The sequence below is a fragment of the Lathamus discolor genome, chromosome 3, assembly GCF_037157495.1.
Source record: "Lathamus discolor isolate bLatDis1 chromosome 3, bLatDis1.hap1, whole genome shotgun sequence".
NCBI classification, from domain to species: domain Eukaryota; kingdom Metazoa; phylum Chordata; class Aves; order Psittaciformes; family Psittacidae; genus Lathamus; species Lathamus discolor.
In genome coordinates, this window is record NC_088886.1 from 62,221,342 (window position 1) to 62,245,182 (window position 23,841).

Consider the following 23,841-nt stretch of genomic DNA (forward strand, 5'->3'; position numbering starts at 1 on the left):
GCATTAGCTTCTTAATGGAAACCAGTTCATGGGGGGGGGGGGGGGGGCGGGGGGGACGGACGGGACACACACGCTTTTTCTGGTTTTGGGAGGGGTTTAGTATCTGTGTTAATGAATCAACTCTGCTTTTTTTGAAACCGAATTTCTTCTTGTGCCTGTGCTGGTTTTAATTGCAGGTGTATCAAGCCACCACTGATCTTGTGAGCAGGGTGCTGCCTTTAAAGAATGAAGATAGGTCTCCACCATGACTAATTACTCCAGAAGTTCATGTACCTCCCGACCCCAAAGGGAGTTCTCAATACATTACTGATAGGTACTACTTTTATCATGGTCCTACTCTATTATTTTATTATAGTTAATTTTTTTTAACCTACAGTGTTTTGCTGTAATTGAATTACTAGAGCTTGAATCTTAACCACACAATTCTAAGTGATGCTCAGGAAAGGATATATCAGGATTAAAAATTAAACATTGCTTATTTTTTCTGTGCTGATGCAGAATCTGAGGCTTATATGTCCAGTGTCTTCTGATTGAATTAAGTTACTCTTTTCCTACCCTTTTGTCTCATGTTCACCTGTCTAATTCAGATTTCTAAGCAGTATAAGATTAATACACTTCAACACTTCTATCTGTGAAGCTGTTCCTTTTATGAAAGCAAGGTTCTTTCCCTTTAGCTCCTAGTGAAATGAAGCAGTCTGAGGAAATACAAATGTATTCTTGTTCATCCTAAAATTAAAGGTGATTCAAAAGTGTGTCTGACAAGTAAAATTTAATCTTTCTTTGTAAGTTTTATATGTTGGTTGCATTTCATGTATGAATGCCATCACTTAAGTAGTTTTGTTTAGGCCAAAAGGAGAAGTACTTTTAAACTCTGTTTCAGCATAAATTTATCCTTGGTAATCAATCTGGTAGTCACTTATCGAAAGAGCAATTCGTTTGGCACTTTATGCATATTAATTTGTTGTCTGGATTGAGTTGCTCCTCTTGGAAGGAATAGCTCTCCCTATCTATCAGCAAATGTAACTAGCAAAGTTTAATGTAAAAACCCTTGAAGGTTAAAAAGCAAGCATAATCTGGATAACCTTACATACTGCCCTCCCCCCCTCAGCCCACCCCCCCCCCCCCCAATGTTACTTGTTTTGGTTTTTTTCCTACTTATAATTTTAGTCTCAGAGAAACAGCTAGATTTTCCATAGTAAATGCTAACAGCCAGTTTAGCTGGCAAACCTAATACCATTTCTGGCCTTGCACTACAAATTTTCTTCCTAATGGTAGTGACTGTTACAAAGTGATGCAGGAATGTCATACATAGCAAGAGGTTAGGAACATGAGTGAGGACTTTGTGTACCATTAGAGAATCTCTCATTGAAACAGAAACTCTTAATGATAGATGGCTCAGTAAAGAGCCAGGAGGAAGAGGAGAGGCCAGGCCATTGGCAGACTGTAGATTTTATGGCCTTGACTTGAAGGCTTGAATTTCTTTTCACTACTGTTGCAGAAAGATTGCAATGTCAATCTAGGATTTAGAAGAAGGCAAGGGGAGATGGAACTAAACTGGCTCTTCCTCATTTGTTCAGCTGCAGGGTTCATTCAGCAGAACAGCAGCAGGTTGGAGAGCCTGGGTTATGCAGCAGTGTCAGAAAGCCATCTGACTGCCCATAGTTGGCAATTCTGTGAAGAGAACCTCACTGGAAACACCTAAGGTGACTGCTGGGAGCTGCTTGCAGCCAAATATAGGACAGCTTTCCATTGTAAGACTGTTCTTGTGAGCCATCAGTCTGTAAACATACAGAACCTACTGCCACTAGTGAAACTGCAGAAGTATTGTCTTTTCTTGCTGATGCTCAGCCAATTTTATTCCTGGATTCTTAAACCCTCCCAGCACCTAGTTCCACAGAAGGACCCTGGTTTGTGTAAGCATCTGAATAAGAACTAGATGTGCTTCTTTTCAAGAAAGTGTCTGAATTTAGCCTTTTCTGTCTGCTGAGCACACTCAGCACTCAATCGACCTAGATTGGTTTTCTAGTGTCAGCCCTGTGAAAGCGTTATCTGTGTTCTTACACTTAGGCTTGCAAACTTGGCCTCTGTTACTACATGCCTGGATGACCTTTTGCACAAATGCAATGTGGCAAACTCTGGGAGGACTAGCGTTTAACCATTTTAATACATCATTTCTTATTCCTCTGGATTCATTTCTTTGGCCTCAATGTGAAGACTTCAATAATGTTTCCTACCATAATGGGTTGAAATAGGCTTCAGATCCCATCAGTGTGAAGCTTGATCTCCCAAAACAAACCTGGTCCTCTTCTGCATGTCATGGTGCATGGTTAAGATCCCAGTGTTGTCTGTACTGTTAAGACCATGTTTCAAATCATGCTGTTGGGCAAAGTCACCAAGCTGTGGGTTTTTTGTTCGCTTTAGCTTTTATCCACTCAGTGGGAGGCTGTCATACCTCTTCAGACCATCAAGTGTTAATCCATTTACTCTTTACAACAACAGTAGCTTTTTATAGCCAGTCTCACTTCTTGTGGTGCTCTGTAATTAAGCAGTTAGAGCTGATGGAGTGACACTGAAAATTGGATGAAACTGTTGACCTACAAAATATGGGAAATTCTCAAAGTTTTAGCATCATTGGTTTTGCACAGATATCCTTTCCACATAGTTGTTGCTTTATTATTTGATCTCCAGTAAGCAGCTGTTGTGCTTTAACCCCAGCCAGCAACTGGCACCACACAGTCACTTACTAGCTCACTACCAACCAAAGGGTGCCAACCCTTTCCCTACCCCCTCCTTGACTGAAGTCTGAATTCCTTTTCAGTTCAAGAAATGTGGACCTGAGATGATTTTCTGAGTCAGTCAAATCATTATTACTGATTGTTAGCTTTTAACTAATGCTTTGTTCACAGATTAGGCCAAAATATTTTAACTTTTTCCAAACCTTATCTCTTAAAATCAGACAGAATCTCCTCCACTTGATAGATTTTTAAAAAGCACAATTCTAGAACAATAGTGGTAAGAGAGGCTCAATGAATCATGTAATCCATGAGCAGTTTTACCTATGTAAATCTCAATAGAGGTTTGAATAATCTCCAGCAGCAGAAGCCCCACAGCCCGCCCATCTGATCAGTTCTAGTACTTCACCATTCTTACAATTAGAAAGTGCTTTCGAATATCTAACTTCCACTGCCTTTTCCACACTCTGCCGGTTACCAACCATTCATGAAGAAACTGCTCTTCAATCATTTGGATCCCATAAGGCAGCTCTGAAGTAGGAAGCTGGTACAGGTAGCAGATTCAAATAGCTTATTTTTTAACAGGTCCCTGTACCTGGTATTTAGATTTATAGGTCACATTCTTCTTTTCCTTTTGAAGGTCAGAATTCATGGTGATTAAAATGTGTCATGAACCTAGAAAACAGAGCATATAAGGTTTTAAATTCTGTTGTATCCTTACTAAAAATGTAGTGGGAGTTGCCAAATTTAAAGGCATAAAAATACGAGATCTTGTCTTTTTTAAAAAAAATGGGAACACAATGGATTTTCCTTTACAAAACCCATTCCAGGCTGCGTTAATCAATGTATATTTATTGTATATTGTGTTCCATATCTGAATAGAAAACCTAGTTACGATATTTAGCATAATAGCTAACCAGTTTTAGATAAACTAATGTCCAGTTGTAAATCTGCCTTTTATTATGAAAAATAGTTTGAAAGCACAGATTTAATCGGATAAATGATACAACAACTAACTGCTTTCATTACTTTCAAGTCCAAGTGAATAGCTGGATTCAGTGTTAATGAGTTTTTTTCATTTGAAAGAGATGCCTTTCCTCTCTATTGCTTTTTGGTGCTGATAAACATGTCACAGGAAGCAGCCTCCAAACAAAGGAAAACCATGATTTTTCATGTATGATAGTGTATCGAGTGCAAAATGAAATGGTGAATACAATGAAGGGAGCCAATCTCTATGATAACATAATCTTAAACTAAGAACAGAAAGCTGTTATTTTGCCCTGGGGTCTGTTTCTGTCAGCTGAAAAATGACAATGCAAACTTTGCAACAGGTTAACCAGAAGTGTTGATGCAGAAGAATGAGCTTCTTCAGGCAAGTTGGACTTCTCCTCTGGAAGAACTGGATCCTCCGGAAAAGACAAAAGGTAAAGTAATATTCTTTGGATTTCAGCTTTGGACCATGCGCTCCATTGGATGAAGTGACTAGTATGTTCATTAGCGTGTAAAAATCACCAGTTCCTTAAAGGATCCGGTGTGATCATTGTTTGGGCCTGCTGTCTGGGATCTTGTGTGGTACAGTTTTGAAAGGTGTTCTTTACAGTCTAAACGTAGAATATTCATATCAGGGGTTTCTTTGACAAATAGTATTGGGGACCAAGAGAACATTTGTGGGTAATAATATTTTTGTGTTTCCACTTCAAAAGATCTATCGTTAGAAATCATCGTGGGCACCATTCAGCCTGGGGAGGTTTGATTCCTAATTTTAGCTTTTCTTCTTACATAAAGCTGCTCTTAGAGTTGAATCCAGTGAAGGTCCTAAAATTCACACACATTTTATCTTTTTTAGTATGTCTGAATGATATAAAGAAATCAGAAGTATTTTAAATCCTTTCACATCCTCTTAGATCATGTTATACTTTGTCTTAGAGCAGATTTATCTGTTACTTTGCACTAAATTGTTGCTCTTTTCCCCTATAAGCCATATTTCCTTAGTTTCAAATAAAACGTCAAACTAGAGTCTTGGTCATTTGTTGTACTGCAACTGCTTCTGTCCAGCAAAGGAAGTCTTGTTGAGATAACTACCTCTTGTAGAGGTAACTACCTGTTTCAAACTAAAAATAATAGAAATGTACTTCAGGGCGTCTGTGAGGTTGTAACAGTCATGCAAACAATTTGGCCATAAGAAGAGATCGATAGGGTCAAACTGAACCATGGGGTGAGTTGCAGTGCTTATCTGTGTGACCTGCTTTTAGTCATTAGGAATGACTCGTGCTGAAATTGCCAGGATCAAAGGATTATCTGATTTTCTTCATAGACAAATTTTTATGTCCTTCCATAACTTCCCAGTAGACTTTCTCCACTGTCTATATTGCATCAAGAGCTGATTAATGTAACTTTGCTAGCTCATGATTTAACACAGTATCAAGTCACCAATCCATACTTGAGCTACGTTACACCTTTCTGAAGCTGGACTTTGGTTACTGGTTGTCAGGGAGCTGTAGTAGTTTAGTTCTCAAGTTCAGAGAAAACTCACAAACAAACAAATCCAAAACCCCTCACCAAACATAAAATCCATGTTTTTCTGATCTTCAAATGTGTATACTGAGAGAACTGGAAGTCACTGAGGTTTACTTTTTAGCAAATGGATCTTTATGTAATTCTTCAGTACTACTAGTGTTTGAAATACTGTTTCACTTGGGCTAATATGTGCTCATATATGTGACCCGAAGTGCCTGCTTCGGTTTCAGGAATTCTGTTTTTCCTATAAAAACTTATAAAAATGCTAATTTGGTGTTTCCTGGTGTTGCCAGCAATCCCTTTCTGTGATGATCACTGCTAGCTTGTAAGCACAGTGATTTAATCCACAACAGAGAAATATTTTCTCCACTCTGAAGAGTAAAATACTTTACAACAGAGTCAGTAAAAATCATTTCCTTTTCCAAGTATAAAAACCTACCTGCTTATTTGTCCTCACCAAGAAACAAGGCAACCAAAACAAAACCCCATAATGTCAGAAGTAGCTAGAAAATGTGTTTGGGGAAAACCAGCCTGGTTTATGTTAATCATCATGTAGTACCGTAAATGGAGGCATATCCAATCTTCTACTCAAGTTTATCAATTAGTCTAATTCACAAGAGGAGAAACTTCATTACAAAATCAACAGCTGATCCGCAACCAGTTAAGCTTGTCACATTTATATGGTCCTATCACTGTGCTTGGTCCTTTACAGCTCCATCTGGATATTACATTTCTCTGTGCATATTGCTGGGATTTCTGGCTGTTTATCTTGTAGTTTTGCAGGCTTATGGGCTGCTCTCTGATCCTTCTAGTGAGTTCTAAGGCACCTGTGTGTCCTCAGGACAACGATCAGAGGAAAGAACCAGAGGGCTGACAGCACATGCTCTGTCCTTGTTGCATGACACATTGTGTACCAGCTTGAAAGAAAGCTTCCTTTGTACTTTAGCCTTCATCCCTTCAAACTAGTTAGCGCAGACAGAAAGGAATTACTGAATTCAAGCCTGAGGATTTTGTGTTTCCTGGGAATGAAATAAGGATAGACATCTGAGCAATAATCCAGAGTAACTTTGAAGCAAAGATGATAACCAGGGAGTTTCTCAGTTCTTACCCCTCTGAGTTTTTGGGTGTGTAGTGCTTGTCCCAAACATCTTATCAACTGGACGGCCATGGATGTTGGTAAGACCTTGTGGACCCCTGCTGAGAATGGTGTGTAACACTGTTCTGAGCTGTGCACAGCAGCTGTCAGGAGAAGAGTTGCATGATGGCAGGTTTCCTTCTCAAATAATTGTGTCATCTGCCCTTTGCTGCTGGTAAGATTTAGTCTGCCTTTAAAAATACCAGGCATGCTTAACTTCCTAGGTATGTGTGGGGGTTTGTTGTTCTGTTTTAAAAAGAAAGCCTTAAGAGAAAAGGTGTGAAATAGGAAATGTTTGCCTGATGTAAAGCTTTCTACCCTTTTTTAGTAAGCATAAGCTGTGCTTACCTAAAGTTATTAGACAAAGTTATAGTGGAAAAATATAGGGCAGCTCCAAAAACCTGTTCTTAATGAAGCTGTGGAGTATCTTTTGTCCTGCACTGGTTCGGGGGAGGGGGCGGGGGGACGTGGAATTCACATGTGACCCATCTCGTCTCTGGCTCTGTTGCTGTATGCATTATTGTTACATATTTGTTGCCCAGTCAGGGGGGCAGGAGCAAAGGAAAGGAGACAGGGAGCGCTTTCCTGTGTGTGTGCTACAACCTTGGTTCTGGAGAGTTTGTCCTGGCTCTTGTAGGGAAGAGAAAAGAAGTGCCACATGGCTGGACACAGAAATCCCATAGCTGGTTCTCAGAGCCCAAAGCCTGTGTCACAGGATCAAAGGGTTGTAGTTTCAAACTTATGCCAAAACACACAGAGGCAGTAAAACAAACTGAAACACAGGAGTGGAGGAAACAGGCCAAAAACCAGGCAGGATGTTGCTCTGTGGTAAAGCAGTGCCCTTGATTTTCTGACATGACTGGGAGCTGGTGACTGTTCCCAGTGTGTTGAACGATCTAGGCAATCAAGTGGCCTTTGATGGGGTCTTCTGTGTTATTGAATAAGGTGTTTGATCTTTATGTATATATCTCTACCTGTATTAGAAAACTAATAATGTGGAAATGAATTACAACAAAAAGGCTGAAGTAAAGATCAAAGAATGTAAGCTTATGCCAAGGTCTTTTACCTTTGGTAAGCACAGTGCACTGACAGCCTACTACTGAGCCCAGTATTGCAAAAGTGTGGTTGAAAAGAAACCTTTCACTTTCTCTCTCTTGCATCTATTTTCCTGTATTATTATAGTCATCCTCTTTGTATAAAAACTATTTCAACTTGACATCTGGTCTATCTGGCAGTTTAGTACTACCTGCCACCTCTCTTTACCTCAGTCAGGATGCTCAAGTGTTTCTTTAGAAGAGGGGGAAGCCACTGAATTAGTTAATGGTGATGCTTTGTGGGGCTCTGATGAAATCCTTGTACTTTCCAGGTGATGAAACAGGCAAAAAATAACCATGGGTACATGCTGCACTGAGCACTGCTGCTGCGAGAACAGGCCTCAGCCTTCTAGCCAGTGACTCTATACAAGGTTCAGCTGTAAAATTTACTTTAGATTTATTTTTTCCTTCTTTTCCCAGCTTCGTTTCCTGGTGGAGCTCCTATGGCCTCTGTCCTTATTTCTTGCCCTTGTCTGGCTGAGGAAAACTAATCCACTTTATCGCCAACATGAATGTAAGAACATTTTAAATGCTTTCATGCTTTGAATTGTGCTAGATACTGACTAGATGTTCTCAGACAGAGGAACTGGGACCTGTTTGCTGAGTAATATTCTCCAGCAGCAAAAGAACAGATTTTGCTTTAAGTAGTTTAGTTATTTGTAGCCATAGATTGTAAGAATAATCTGTGTATAGGGGGAAGCTCTAATTTTCTTGTGAGATGCTTTGTGATCAGACTTACATAAGATCTCAAGAGTGTATCCAGTTATAGATTTTTGTAAATCTGTTAAAAAAATTTAGCTCAGAATTTATTTCAGTTGAAAATAGCCATATTGCTTATATTGACTTACTTTTTGGCTTAATAAAAGAGAAACCTGTATGTTTTCCATTGTGTTCCTTCTGTAGTAAGCCAACTGCTCCTCCTATTTAGATTCCCACAGGCGGCATTAGAAAAGATGCCTAATCATTGATATTTTGTGTTTCCATACTCTAGGTCACTTCCCAAACAAGGCAATGCCATCTGCAGGAACACTGCCATGGTTACATGGCATCTTCTGCAACATGAACAACCCCTGTTTTCACAGCCCAACCCCAGGAGAGGGTCCAGGTGTTGTGTCCAACTACAACAATTCCATGTAAGCAGAGCTGAATGTGTGACAATCAGCTGTAATAATGCAGTCCTGCTAGGCAATTGCTTGTAGACTGCTTTGGACACCTGTTGAGCATTCATGGACACATTTCTAGCACGTCATTCCAGCAATGTTGAAACAGAGCTCATGATGGCAGGTTTGGACTTTTTTGGGGAAGAATTCAGTTGTACTAGTCTTGAGGGAACACATACTTAATAAAATGCATTCTTTCTATTGCCTGCTGCTTAGTGAGTGTCTCAGGATAAATCTTTCTGTTATAGGAGTATGGAACCCCTAAGCTTTCTTTTCACTTGAGTTGACCCTTCTGAATGAGAGCTCTGATGAAGTAGCAACAAAGGAAAATCTGCACTGCCACTTCTGATGTAGCACCTGCTTTGGTCGTATACTTGTCAGACTTTAATCAGCATACTAACCTTCAGATACTAGGCTTATTAATAAGACAGGACGATGGGAAATTTACAGACCATTAGAGAAAATCTGCTGTGGGAGTGCTCTATTACATTGTTATAGCTGAGTCATGAAAGACAGCAGAGTGGACAAAGAGCCTTAGAGTAAAAACCTGTTAGAATAGCTATAAATAATGCTCCCAGTCTCCCTTGCCTAGTCCATCTTTGAGCACCCAGTGATTAACATGCTAACAATGTCAAGGCCATTAAAGCTCCAGTCACATGAAGACCCGTAAGCTTGTAGTTAATGTAGCATTTGACCTTTTGTTCCTAGTGAACAGGATTTAAAATAGTCAGCTGGACTTTTCTTATGGAGTATGGTTAATCACACATTAAAGCTAGGTGGTTCTGTTCTCTATACATTCTGGCTTTTCTGCGTTGCTTATTACAGAGCAAACTGCGAGTCAGAGTAAATTCAGTGAATAACAGAGGAAGCAAATGCATTGTGTTTTCTGAAAGAATTTAGTCTTTCCTGTTTGCTGTTTCCTGTAAGCTAAAAACAGTCACGAGGACTGAGATATACCATTCCATGTATGGAAAACCGTAGCACTGTTAAAGAAATGTAATGGTCTCCCCTCTGCTAATATGAATTATTTTGTACCTGGTTATAAACACAGGACCTGATTGTATCGTTGCTTGAACTGCCTGTTCTAACCCAGAACCAGTTGGTGAATGGCTGCCTGTGACAGTTTGTCACTCCTGTTTTCCTGCCTTTCCTAAAATAAATGTTTTGAAGGGACCTAAACACTACCCTTATATCGGAGGAGACCGAGTTGCGAGAGGGAGGAGGGTTCTGTGTCCGAGTGATTCCATGTCATGTTGCAGAGCAGGGCTGCATGTGCCCAGAGTGCCCCATCCAACTGCTGGAGCTGAGCCTGGGATAGAACCAGAGCCTGGGATAGAACCAGAGCAGATCTGCACCATAGCTGTGAGGTAAATGATGTCTGGGGAAGGTCCTGCCTCCCCAGCAAAATCAGCATTGCTAATGAAGGAAGTGTATGAGTAGCCAACCTTCTGAAATACCAGTAGCCCTCTTAAACCTGTGGACTTCCAAAACTAACTGAGTCCCACACCACCTGAAACTGCTCTGTTTTCACCATGAAACTGAGTTTGGAGTTTCACAACTGAGGGAAATTTTTTGGTTGGGTTTTTTTTTTTCCCCTCATCCCTAACACAGAGAAAATCAATTTTTTTTATATGAAAAGTTCTCAAGAGTCATCAGTCTTTAATTATTATTGGTTCACTATTTCTTCTTTCAGCCTTGCAAGGGTATATAAAGATGCTCAGGAGATCCTACTGGAAGCCCCTGAAATCCGTGACCTTGGCAGAATCTGGGAAGAACTGATTGTTATGACTCAGTTTATGGAAACAATGAGAACAAATCCTGAAAGAATTGCAGGTAATTGTTTTGTCTAGATCCCTTAAGACTCTTGAATTTTCCATTCTGAGAGCTGACTAGTAACTTAACCTGCAGACTGACAACATTATAAGGTACTTTGCTTGTAGCTGTTATTTTGTTTAGCATTAGGGTAAGTTAAAACTCATCCAGTGTTGTAACAAATGCCTTTCATTTGAGAGGAAGGACACAGGCAATCAGCTCCTTTCTACAACCATGTTCCTTAAATAACAGTAGACAAAACTCAAAACACAAAAGCATGGATATGCCACCATCCAGAGTAAAATGTGGATAAAGAGATTTCATTCATTATTATTACAGTAGAGGCAGAAGCAGTAAGAAAACATCACAGGAAGACGCAGAGTAATGGAAGCTAGGAATATGCCTGAATATGTACTAGGAGCACAGCCCAGAGAAGAACTTAGAGACTCTTTGTTTCAAATGTTAGGTGAAATTAAAGAAGAAAATGCTTACTTTGATAATGTGTGTAGAGAGGAGGTGTTGCACATTTGTTATAAATAGGCTTGTGAATTACATGACTCTAATTTTTACCAAAAACGATCTACCAAACTCAAACCACAGTCCTGGGGAAAAAAATAGAAGATGTTTTAATAATAAATTTTAAATTTAATATTTGGACTTTAAATACAGAATCTGAGAAGATACTCCTTAAACTAAAGGCAGTAAAATAGGCTGGCTTTGAGAACTGATCTGTCCCATTCTCAAGTCATGGAATCATAGAATAGTTAGGGTTGGAAAGGACCTTAAGATCATCTAGTTCCAACCTCTCTGCCATGGGCAGGGACACCTCACACTAAATCATGCCACTCAAGGCTTTGTCCAACCTGGCCTTGAACACCGCCAGGGATGGAGCATTCACAACCTCCCTGGGCAACCCAGCCTCACCACCCTAACAGTAAAGAATGTCATCCAATCTAAACTTCCCCTGTTTAAGTTTTAACCCATTACCCCTTGTCCTATCACTACAGTCCCTAATGAATAGTCCATCCTCAGCATCCCCATAGCCCCACTTCAGATACTGGAAGGCTGCTATAAGGTCTCCACGCAGCCTTCTCCAGGCTGAACAGCTCCAACTTTCCTTTGGCACAGGAATAATATTCGTACTAAATTAAAATAGTCATTCTCCATATATTTTTAATAAGAAGTGTATAAACCATCTGATACGCATGCTCTGCTATCTTATCCACATTTTCTAACTAGAAGTGAAAAAGGGACTATCTCACTGTAAATAACAATGGGGCAATCAAAATGCCCCAGAATGCAAACAACAAGAACTTGAGTATAATCTGAGCTGTGGTTTGCACACAGCTATAGAAACCAAACCTGCCAATTGAGAAATGAGGAAGAGCATGACATGCCATGGGATTCCAACCTACTATGGGACCCCACCCCATAGTTTGGGAAGTTGCCTTTGCTTCCCATATCAACTTTACTCAGCATTTGGGAAATAGAGTACATTCCTCCCTGCTCCTGTGAAATATGTTAATGTTCCTTCAGAATCTAGGGGGGGTTAATGTGCTTTACCTAAAATAAATAAATAAATAAAAAGTTTGGAATTTCCTGTTCCATAAAACAAAGTAACAAAGTCAGTTCTGGAGCTAAAGTAACAGAATGCGACTTGCCACCCTTTTCCATACACAAAGAAGTAGGGCAGAATTGACATTTTACATTCTCTCTGTAGCTTATTTCTATTGCCTGTAACAGTCTCAACAGAGTATTGTTATAGCTGCAAAACTGAGCAATGAAACATTAACAAATGTCAGAATTGGGATTGTTTCTCCTGCTGATTCCTTAAACCAGATCCACCTCTTGAGTCCTCTTTCCTAGTCCTCATTCCTCATTTCCTCCATCCCATTCCCCCCTTGCACTGACATATTTGACAAAATGTGTTCCTGTAGTGTGTTTTTTTTCCACAATAATACCTGGGTGCCAGGAAGGGCGTCAGTGAGAATGAGGGACAGGCCCCTACTGTTTTCAGTGTTTACTGTTTGAATAAATACGTGGAGGAGCAATTGAAGAATTTCTGCCCCATGGCAGTATGATACATAGAATCATAGAATGGTTAGGGTTGGAAAGAACCTTATGATCACCTAGTTCCAGCTCCCCAAATGCTGCTCCTATAGTTGCAATTGCCTGTTCTAAAGACTGGAAGAACTAGTGCTTTTCAAGCATTCTTGACCCAAGTCTGTTGATGCTATGTGTACTACCTTTAATAAAGGCTGTAACATTCAAAAGACATGAACAGCATTCACTTTCCAAGCTTTCACTTGGACCATACTGAGGCAGAACTCAGTCTGATGCTGATATGTGATAGAGACAAGTTAGAAAAGATTAGCACTTTTGACTTTAGGAGCAGTATATTTTGCATATTGTTCTAGATGGAATTAGGTGGCCTGTCACATGTGTTGAATTTAGCAGTGGGTAGTCTCATTGGTTTGCCTGAAGATTTGCCAGTTTTTAGTTTAATCATTGGTAATCCAGGTTAATGTGGTTATGAAACTACCAATAAGTTATGCTTCTCCAAAGAAAATGAGTTTTTTTCTTGTGGAAGATTTTCAAAGGGTCAGTTTTGCAATGCTATGGAATAAGATTAACTAGTTAAATTGACAGCAAGTGATTAATGTAAATGTAAAGCATTGGTTAACATTATTTACAAGAGATCCAGAAGAAAGGACCCAAACCTCAGCAGCTGAACATTTAAAATAAAGCATTACCTCAGAAAAAAGGCAGAGACATTCAGACACAGTCAGGGATGCTTTCAAAACTTCCACTGCTGAAGCTCTAGTCTGAAACCTCTTTGAGAGGTCAGCTATGCACAGTCAGAACAGTAAGCAATTTCTGATGATCATTCCCCAACAAAGGATTGAAATGAATTTGAATTTCAAAAGTAGTTTTGGTCCCCATTAGCCACTACTAAGTATATGACCCAAAGTACACAACTTTTGCAGGTTTAAGCCAGGGTATGAGGTGTTCTTTAACTCCCTTCATTCGGCATCTCACTGATCTCTGCACTTCTTCATGCAGGAAGAGGAATACGAATTCTAGACATTTTGAAAGATGGAGAAACCCTCACTTCCTTTTTACTGGAAGATGTTGGCCTCCCAGATATCGTTGTTTTCCAGCTTATTAATGCTCAAGTGCGCCCTGAACAGGTAGGTAGAGTATAACAGCTACCAAGCTGTTTCCTGTGTGGAATGCCATCTCTTGAGCTGTATATGCAAAACATACACAGTGAGGACCTTGTTCCCAGAATACCTGCTGCCTTATAGGTGGCTTGTGCAATTTCTTCCTTTGTTTTTGTTTTGTCAATCTAAAGGAAGAGGTGTTTGTTTTGTCTTTTAAAATTATTTTTGAATATTCATTAAATACAGATACTTGGTTTGATGCTGTCGTTGTTCCCAAATAACAAGCAGTAAGAAATGATACTGCCAAACAGTACATCCATCCCCATGATTAAAGACTTGGCTCAAACCATAAAGGAGCTGTGCATCGTTTTGAGACAGCAGTCCTGATGAATAGCAGCAGAGAACTATCTCTGCCCTGATGTCAGCCAAGTAATATGGGGGCTTTATGGCATTGTCTCACATGAATAAGTGGGAGTGGAGAAGCAGACCCACTTTCTTGGATTCTGATTGAATAATAGGTCTGCTCAGAAAATTCAGTGAAAACTCCAGGTCAAATCTCTTCTAAGCAGGGGACTGTTTGACCAAGTCCAGGCTGCCTCTGCATTGTACTGGTGCTGGGAGCTCTGTGAGGAATGCTGTATTAATGAATGAATGTTGCTGAATCAGAACTCTGGAACAATTTCTACGCTGCGTTAGTGTGTGGGTGGAAGCAAGTGAATAACTGAGGCTGAAAGACACAATTCCTCTTTTTCACTGCCACATAAAACACAAATGCTGGAACTGTGTGCGGCCACAAAGAAGGGAGGGTATTAATAAACTTGAATGCAGTTCCTTTAGTGCACCACAGGTTCCAGCTGGGTGACCAGTAGCCAGATTACTTATCTGCAGTGTTCTTGATTAGTACCAGGGGAAGCACTCTCCTGACTTTATCATGAAGCATTACCACAAGACCATACCAGATCCAGTGTCAGTTGATACATCCTGCTTATTTTCACACCTCTGTATCAGCTGAGATGGTGAAAATTTGCTTCCTTGCTGCTTGCGACAAAAAGAATATGTACAGATATCCTGCTGGGCTTCTCTTTCCCTTTCATCCCTACCCTCTTCTTCATCAGAGATCTGTTGCAACAGAACTGTATGCTTACTCCCCAGTGGCATTCATTCATATACTATTTAAAACTCTGCCTGCCAGTATGCACAGGACTGAAGTTCTCAACACCATCGCTGAAAGTATGATTGAAGCCTTCTGGAACATGGTGTCTTTCTGCTGTATTTTCTGTGCTGATGTGGAAAGAGATGTAGTTCTCTTTATGCTGGAAATGAAGGAAATCTGAACAGTTAGAGAGGGAGCTGGAAGTGACCTGGTGTTAAATACCACTTCTTTTGTCCTCCATGAAGTTTCTTGTTAGTAGTAATCACAGGGGATGCAAGATCATCTAACAAGAGCTGATTTACAGCCATCAGGAAAGAAAGTGCTGATGCAGAAAAACTAACTTTCAAAAGACCACAAGAGAATTCTTTTCAATAGAACTTGATCTATGAGAGAGAAATAATTTAATTCTTATAGACCTTGATAAGCAAGTTACTCAAGCTGGACTTGTAGTTGATTGAGGTAGAAGTTGCAGAGCCGTGGCTAGAGCCATGACTAGAACCTAGATCTGTGGTTGTCTTAAGCCCCAACCATGGTATTTTGTCTCTAGTTTTTCATGCTGCTTTACCCTGTGTTTGCTTGCATATCCTGCACACCCTCTCCCCCTGGCTCTGACAGCACAGAACTGACCAACCTGAAAGCAACTTGTTTACAGGAGCCTGACTGTTGCCAGCAGCTGGCTGCAGATCTAGGTCTGAGCCGCCTGGGAGAGCAGGAAATGACACACAGTGCTGAAAAGCTAAACCTGATCAAACAGCTAACTAGCTGAAAAAATCATTTGGACTTCATCTTGCCAGCTTGGGCCAAACAGTGACACATTGATTAAAAAAACCCCAAATAGCATTGAAGTTTTCCTCTGAGGGCCTGCTTTTTTGAGTCATTCTCAGATAAGGATAAGAGACTGATGTTCAAACACAATAAGAAGTTCAGGAAAGATTGGCAACAGCCCACCCTACCGGAAAAATTGGAAGGGTGGAGTTTAATGTTTTCCTAATCCCATCTGTTCATGAACATTCTTGAAATGCAGTTACAGTTTGTAAATAACCTTTCTTTGGTTGTTATTAGTTTTTTGGTCCTTTTTTTTTTTTTTCTTTTTTTCTGTTTAATCCTTCTCAGTGATGTTAATGTCACAGTTTCCTCGTTTCACAAGTCAAAACAAGGTTCCCAGGCTGCCTCCCTGTGCAGCTCAGTTTCATTGCAACTCCCAGTGGGTGATGAGGACCATGCCAGATCAGGAGTATATGGTTTAAAAATGCTGTTCTTTTCACACACATCCCCAGGACATAAGTGACAGGGCAAATAAGCAAGTTCTTTCACTGACATAAAGTCAGCTAAATCCAATTCAAATGTTCCAGTTTGGTTTTGGAGGATTTTTACAAACCAGAGTGACAGTACCTCTCAGATACTTTACTAGAAATTTACATCCCTTTTTTGCACGCTAATTCTCTGGGGTTTTATATATTCCCCGTTACAAACTTCACCAAACAAATCTCAGCTGCTAACTGCAGGAGACTTGCAGATATAAAATTAAGATAATGTTCAGAATCTCTTAGATGGCCTTGTTGACTTAGATAGATAGGAAATAAATGTGCACCTATGTCTGACCTGGTATAAGTGTGGTGTGTTTGTTTTGTTCCAAATGTCTTTAAGACTGGCATGCTCAGCAGATTATTTTTCTAAAGACAATTATATTCTGAGCTGATTTTGACAATTTCTTTTTCTATGCAGCTTATGAAATTCATTTAGCCTAATGATATTGTGTCAGTGCATAGTGCTTGTTTGTCTGAAAGCCTGCATTCATCTCAAGCACAGGAGGGATTTACAGTTATCACACTGTTGTGAGGTCTTTTCCTTGTAATTCATACTGTGAAATGAGGTGGACAGAGCATGGGAACATGAGCTTATACGCAATTTCCAGTGCTACTTTTATTATATTGCCATGTATTCTGGGCATTATAAAGCAAGTAGAACTGAACTATAGACTAGCAAGAGCATTCCATTACAGCAGTGTAAATCCTAGGTAACTCTTACTGATTTCTGTGGAGGTATTATGCATTTATATTCGTTTAACTATTGGTTATTATGCATTTACATTGGTTTAACTATAAACTAACCTGTTCCAGTGGCTGAACACTAAAGATAGTAATAATTGTTGTGGTTTTTTTCTGTCCCATGTTTCTATTAGAAGTGATAATCAATAGGTGGATGTGGTTTAATGTAAAATGGTGTTGTAAAGCCTGGGTGTATGCCTGCGCACAGTGATAGTGAGTAATGGCTGTTGGGAAGAGTTGGGGTGGAATAGTTATAAGTGGGAAATGGAGCTGAAGAGTCAGTGGAATTGGCCTTGCTCTCTTAGAGCAACTGACAGCAAAAATATAACTATCTAAACACAAAAGAGAATGATGTGGCATGCTTGGTTGGGCCTGGGGAAATACTTTCAAGCAAGCCATAGCTATCCCTCCTTAACCACAAAGATGGGTGGGATGGCATCAGCTGTGCTTAGATAATAAAGGGAAGACTCACGAGAACTTTTGCCATGAAAGGAATAATCACTAATGAGAAGAGGAAGAATATGAAGCCAAAGTGGTCTAGCATAACATCAAGTGAAGGTGGTTCGACAGTTGACCTCATCCTTCTGCCATTCATGAAAATATTAGGAGGATCTGATATCAGGGTGTCCACTTTTGATAAATCTTTAATTGTTCCTGAGCAGTATGGAGTTCCACAACAGTAAATGAACCATTATTTCTGGTTGCAGTTCGCCTACGGTGTCCCTAACTTGACTCTGAAGGACATTGCTTGCAGTCAGATGCTCCTGGACCGCTTTATTATCTTTAGCAGCAGAAGAGGTCTCCCTTCAGTGCACAAGGCCATGTGTGCCCTGTCCCAAGAAAGCCTGCAGAGAGTGGAAGATGCCTTGTATGCAAATGTTGATTTCTTTAAGCTGTTTCAGCTGGTAAGTGTTAACACAAGCATCCTGCCTTTTGTTGTCATTTTTTTGGCTGATATTTCATTGCCCTTCAAGAATTTTCTTTGTAAGACACCACCAGTGTTTCAAGTGGTCTTTATTTATTTACCCCTGCAAATGCAAGGTTATGGATGTGTGATTATTAACCTACTGTCAGCAGGACACTAGACACTTCTGAGTATGCTTTGGGATGAAACAGATGGAATTCACAGTACCACAGAACTGAAATATTCAAATGCAATTTTAAAGTCAGAGTGTGTGTGGAAGGATTATCTGGGCTTTCCAGCCTGTGTAGCAAAACAGTGTGTGGCAAGAACTACAGGGACCTTACTAAGGGTTCTGAAAATACCCACCCAACCCATTCTGTCTTTGCTCTACCTCACATGGCAGAATTCAGTGCTGGAGTTAAAGCCATGGTGCACGTTGAGCTGAGATTGCCATATGAGCCTTTACAAAAAACACCACCCCAGAAACCCCCCCAAAGCAAACTAAACAACAACAAAAAACCCAACCCACCCAACTAAAAAACCCAACCAAACTAGTTGTACTGGTTTGCATTGATTTGTCTATAGAAGCTTTTCCTCACTTCTGTTCATCTTCATTGCCCTTTGTGCTGTTCCTGTTTCTGCTGTGACCTTCTTGCCATAAATTAACCACAACTGCATCTTTGGTTCAGTACAGAGATACTGTGCCATTTATAGATATATATTTTCTTATTTGTATTTGTATAAATTTTAAATGGATAACATTAATATATTGAGATATATATATATAATTGCATACTGGGGTGGGGTGTTTACTTTGCTCTCTGTCCTTTGCTGAATATTTTTCTAGTACTCTATTTGTATTCTGCACACTGAGCTGGTACTTTCATAGAACTATTAATAAAGACTCCAATGTCTCTTTCCTCATGATCCTTAGAAGCCATCACTGTGTATACATCTTTTGTGTTTGTTTGCCCATGATCCTGACTTCACATTTTCAGCAATAAATTGAATTTGCTGGTTTGCACCTTGTAACTGAATGTCATGGGACCATCACATTGTCAGTTGGGTGTATACAGCAGGCAGGATATATGAGCAGCTGCTAAAGTTATATAGAAACTATTGACTGGAGTTTTCTGCCACAGCAATGTAACATCATGATGAATTTAACATGGATTAACTCTGGATCATGGATCTCTGAACTGGTGCAGCCGTCTGACTACTACCCGCTGCTGGTTTTTCAGGTTGGCAGTGACGAAATTATTACGAGGAACGTAAGGGCAATGAAGAGAGACTACAGGGCCCTGGGACGGCTGGTTAAAGGGTCTGGAGCGCAAGTGGTGTTTGCCTCCATACCTGTTGCAAGCGAGGGTGAAGGGATATATAAGAAGACTCTGCAGGTTAATGTATGGCTACGTGACTGGTGCCAAAGGCAGGGGTTTGGGTTTTTCAGTCACGGGCTGCTGTATGGGACACCTGGTTTGCTGGTGACAGGCGGGATACACCAGTCCCAGAGAAGAAAAAGGGTTTTGGGGCAGGAGTTAGCAGGGCTTATTGACAGGGCTTTAAACTAGTTATGAAGGGGGGAGGGGATTTAACTGGGCCTGTTGGGGACAAGCCCAAGAGGAACATGCTAGGGATTGAAGGATGGCGGGCTAAGGAGGACTATCAATCTCTTGTTTCACTTGTGGGAAAGGATAGCTTTTTAGACCCTGTCCCGCAGGGGAAAAAGGGTACTAGGACTGGCTCCCTGAAATGCCTGTACACCAATGCACGCAGCATGGGGAATAAACAGGAGGAGTTAGAAGTCTGTGTGCGGGCTAAAGGTTATGATCTAGTGGCGATTACAGAGACATGGTGGGACAGTTCACATGACTGGAATGTGGTCATGGATGGCTATGTCCTTTTTAGGAAAGATAGGTCAGCAAAGCGAGGTGGTGGAGTTGCTCTTTACGTGAGAGAGCAACTAGAATGTATTGAGTTCTGTCCGGGGTCAGATGAGGAGCAAGTGGAATGTCTGTGGGTACGAATCAAGGGGCTGACTGGCACGGGTGATACAGTTGTGGGGGTCTATTACAGACCTCCTGATCAGGACGAAGGAGTTGATGAGGCTTTCTACAGGCAACTGGAAGTAGCCTCGCGACTACATGCCTTAGTCGTCGTGGGGGACTTTAACTACCCCGATATTTGCTGGAAGACTCACACAGCCAGTCATTCACAGTCTAGGAGGTTCCTCGAGTGCATTGATGATAATTTCTTAATGCAAATGGTGGACGTACCAACTAGGGGAGCAGCGCTGCTAGATTTAGTACTCGCCAACAAGGAGGGTTTGGTCGAAGTGGTGACGGTCAATGGCAGCCTTGGCTGCAGTGACCATGAGATGGTGGAGTTTAGGATCCTGTGTGGGAGGAATAGAATACCTAGCAAAGCCACAGTTCTGGATTTCCGAAGGGCCAACTTTGGCCTCTTCAGTCAACTGCTAAGGGAAGTCTCATGGGAAAGTGTACTAGGCGGTAAAGGGGCTCAAGATAGTTGGTTAGCATTCAAGGACCGCTTCTTCCAAGCTCAGGATCGGAGCGTCCCAATGAGTAGGAAGTCAAGTAAGGGATCTAGGAGACCGGCGTGGTTAAACAAGGAGCTGCTGGGCAAACTCAAGTGGAAAAGGAGAATCTATGGATTATGGAAGGAGGGGCTGGCTGCTTGGGAGGAATATCGGACAGTTGTTAGAGGATGTAGGGAGGCAATTAGGACAGCTAAGGCCTCCTTGGAACTCAATCTTGCTAGTCGGGTTAAAGACAATAGAAAGGGCTTCTTCAAACACATAGCAAATAAAACTAAAACAAGAGGCAATATAGGCCCACTGCTAAATGAAGTGGGTACCCTGGAGACAGAGGATATAAAGAAGGCAGAGGTGCTAAATGCCTTCTTTGCCTCTGTCTTTACTCCTGCAGACTCTCCCCGAGGGCCCCGGATTTCTATAGCCCCAGAAGGAGTCAGGACAAAGGAGGAGTTTGCTTTGGTAGATGAGGATTGGGTTAGGGATCAGCTATGCAAACTGGACATCTGTAAATCGATGGGTCCGGATGGAATGCACCCACGGGTGCTGAGGGAACTGGCGGAGGTCATTGCTAGGCCACTTTCCATCATCTTTGGTAAGTCGTGGGAAACGGGCGAGGTGCCTGAGGATTGGCGGATGGCAAAGGTCACACCAATCTATAAGAAGGGCAAGAAGGAGGACCCGGGTAATTATAGACCGGTCAGCCTTACCTCCATCCCTGGAAAGATGATGGAACAACTTATTCTTGACTCCATCACTAGGCATATCAAGGATGAGGGGGTCATTAAGAACAGCCAACATGGTTTTATGAGGGGGAAGTCATGTATGACCAACCTTATAGCCTTCTATGAGGAAGTGACTAGGTGGAGGGATGATGGTAGAGCGGTAGATGTAGTTTTTCTTGATTTCAGTAAGGCATTTGATACTGTCTCCCACAGCATCCTCATAGATAAGCTAAGGAAGTGTGGGCTTGACGATCAAGTAGTGAGGTGGATCGAGAACTGGTTGAAAGGAAGAAGGCAGAGAGTTGTGGTCAATGGCGCAGAATCTAGCTGGAGGTCTGTGACTAGTGGAGTCCCTCAGGGGTCGGTGCTGGGACCGGTGCTGTTTAATATTTTCATCAATGACCTGGATGAGGGAACTGAGTGCACCCTCAGCAAGTTTGCTGATGACACAAAACTGGGAGGAGTGGCTGACACACCAGAGGACTGTGCTGCCATTCAGCGAGACCTGGACAGGCTGGAGAGTTGGGCGGGGAGAAACTTGATGAAATTTAACAAGGGCAAGTGTAGAGTCTTGCATCTGGGGAAGAACAACCCCATGTACCAGTACAGGTTGGGGGTTGACCTGCTGGAAAGTAGTGAAGGGGAAAGGGACCTGGGGGTCCTGGTGGATAGGAGGATGACCATGAGCCAGCAATGTGCTCTTGTGGCCAAGAAGGCAAATGGCATCTTAGGGTGCATTAGAAAGGGAGTGGTTAGTAGGTCAAGAGAGGTTCTCCTCCCCCTCTACTCAGCCTTGGTGAGGCCGCATCTGGAATATTGCGTCCAGTTCTGGGCCCCTCTGTTCAAGAAGGACAGGGAATTGCTTGAAGGAGTCCAGCGCAGAGCCACAAAGATGATTAAGGGAGTGGAACATCTCCCTTATGAGGAGAGGCTGAGGGAGCTGGGTCTCTTTAGCTTGGAGAAGAGGAGACTGAGGGGTGACCTCATCAATGTTTACAAATATGTGAAGGGTAGGTGTCAGGATGATGGAGCTAGGCTTTTTTCAGTGATATCCAGTGATAGGACAAGGGGCAATGGGTGTAAACTGGAACATAGGAAGTTCCACGTTAACATCAGGAAGAACTTCTTTACTGTAAGAGTGACAGAGCACTGGAACAGGTTGCCCAGGGGGGTTGTGGAGTCTCCTACACTGGAGATATTCAAGGCCCGCCTGGACAAGTTCCTGTGTGATGTACTGTAGGTTACCCTGCTCTTGCAGGGGGGTTGGACTAGATGATCTTTTGAGGTCCCTTCCAACCCTTGGGATTCTGTGATTCTGTGATTCTGTGATTTTATTCAGCTTTGAGTTGCTCAGAACTGCAAACAGGCTATGCCAGAAACTTTAGTTGACTTGCCAGCCAAATTACTGTTAGATTACTGTAGCATTGGCAGTCATTCATTGTGCCTGTGTGATTTTGCCAATCCTGATAAGAGTCTGCAGTCAGCTTTTGAAAGCTGCTTGTTTCCATTTCTGCAAATACACTCAGATGTTTTCATGTATCTGATGCTCACTGGAAGTAGCAGAGAATTAATGCTACAGTACTTCTAAGGTAGGTTTTCAGCCTTTAAGAGCTTCATGTGAAGATGCATACTGCACTGCCCAGATTTCAAATTAAGCTGCTAACATATTATGATTTTGCTGCCATGTCAAATAAAATGGAAAGTTGAGATTTGATGAAGCAGTTGCCTGTGTTTAAAGAAAATATAGACTCACATGGGAGATAGAAACATAAACCTGAACCGAAAACCTGGAGTTGTGAAAGACTGGGTGTTCAGATGCAGGCTTATGGTCTGGTCTGTTATTACAAAATCTGGCTGCCAAGACTTCCCCCGAGTATTGGAAGCCTGATTCCCAGTAGATTTTAATGTGCACCCATTTAATGTGGAGAAGAGGGTTTATCTTTTCATGATGCCCAGTGCGATAAGACCTCAAGTTGGTAGAAGCTTTCCCACACTCCCATCATTATAGTTACTAAATAATAATTTTAATATAATTCTGTGTTTTTCCAAGGCAGAAGTCCTCCTTTTAAATCAAAATCTATCTCGGTTACTCCTTTTCACCTAAAAGGTAGACTGCGCATAAGCACTCCTTGCTGCAGTAATGCACTAATGCTTCCCCACCACTTGGAAATTAATGTTTCTTTTTGAATTTGTGATACTTGAACATATTCAGGTATGTGCGTAAACATCCACTCAAACCCTTCACGTGCTCATGTATACCCTCTAGGGCTTTTGACAGAAATTAAAGCACAGTTTGGATAGCAGAGACAGAAAAATAAGGCCCACATGTTACTGTCTGGCTCAGCCACCACAAGGAAAATGAGCCTCTTTCTGGAGCACTGCTGTTCTTGAACCTGCTTCTTTCAGCTTTGTTTGAAGTCCTTTAAACCTTATAAATAAATTAAAATAGAACTCTGTAATACCTCATTGTGATTTTCGGTGGAGATAAGCAATTCTTATCGCCAAGCATAGACACATGTTGCTGAAACAGCTGCTTTGATCAGTATCACCACAGATGTTTGATACATAATCAAACAGAGTGTAGATCTACTCTCAGTTACATAAGCAGAATGAATCTTCATTGAACTGTTTGAAACTTCTATGTTAGCTTTAAAACTTCTAGAAGTACCTTATTCAAGACCCAGGTAATTTTCTGCACTCTTACACTGTACTTCATGGTCTTCAGGCTCCAGCAGTATAGTATAACCAATCACATACCCAATTTGGTTTTGTTTGAGTAGGGCTTATTTTAGCTGACTGTGGGTTCCAGAGCTGGGCCTTCTGTTGCTGGAAAGAAACTCTTC

General features: G+C 41.3%; 1 protein-coding gene across 1 annotated transcript in view; it reads left to right on the forward strand.

The window, feature by feature from the left end:
- Window positions 1-227: 227 nt before the first annotated feature.
- Window positions 228-23,841, forward strand: part of ABCA4 (ATP binding cassette subfamily A member 4) — an 83,169-nt gene continuing 59,555 nt past the window's right edge. Inside the window, exons 1-7 of the mRNA XM_065675590.1 lie at window positions 228-313; window positions 4,064-4,156; window positions 7,899-7,992; window positions 8,470-8,611; window positions 10,332-10,471; window positions 13,514-13,641; window positions 17,523-17,720. Of these exons, the coding sequence (XP_065531662.1) occupies window positions 4,091-4,156; window positions 7,899-7,992; window positions 8,470-8,611; window positions 10,332-10,471; window positions 13,514-13,641; window positions 17,523-17,720 (768 nt within the window). The 5' untranslated portion in view covers window positions 228-313; window positions 4,064-4,090. The remainder of the gene's footprint in view (window positions 314-4,063; window positions 4,157-7,898; window positions 7,993-8,469; window positions 8,612-10,331; window positions 10,472-13,513; window positions 13,642-17,522; window positions 17,721-23,841) is intronic.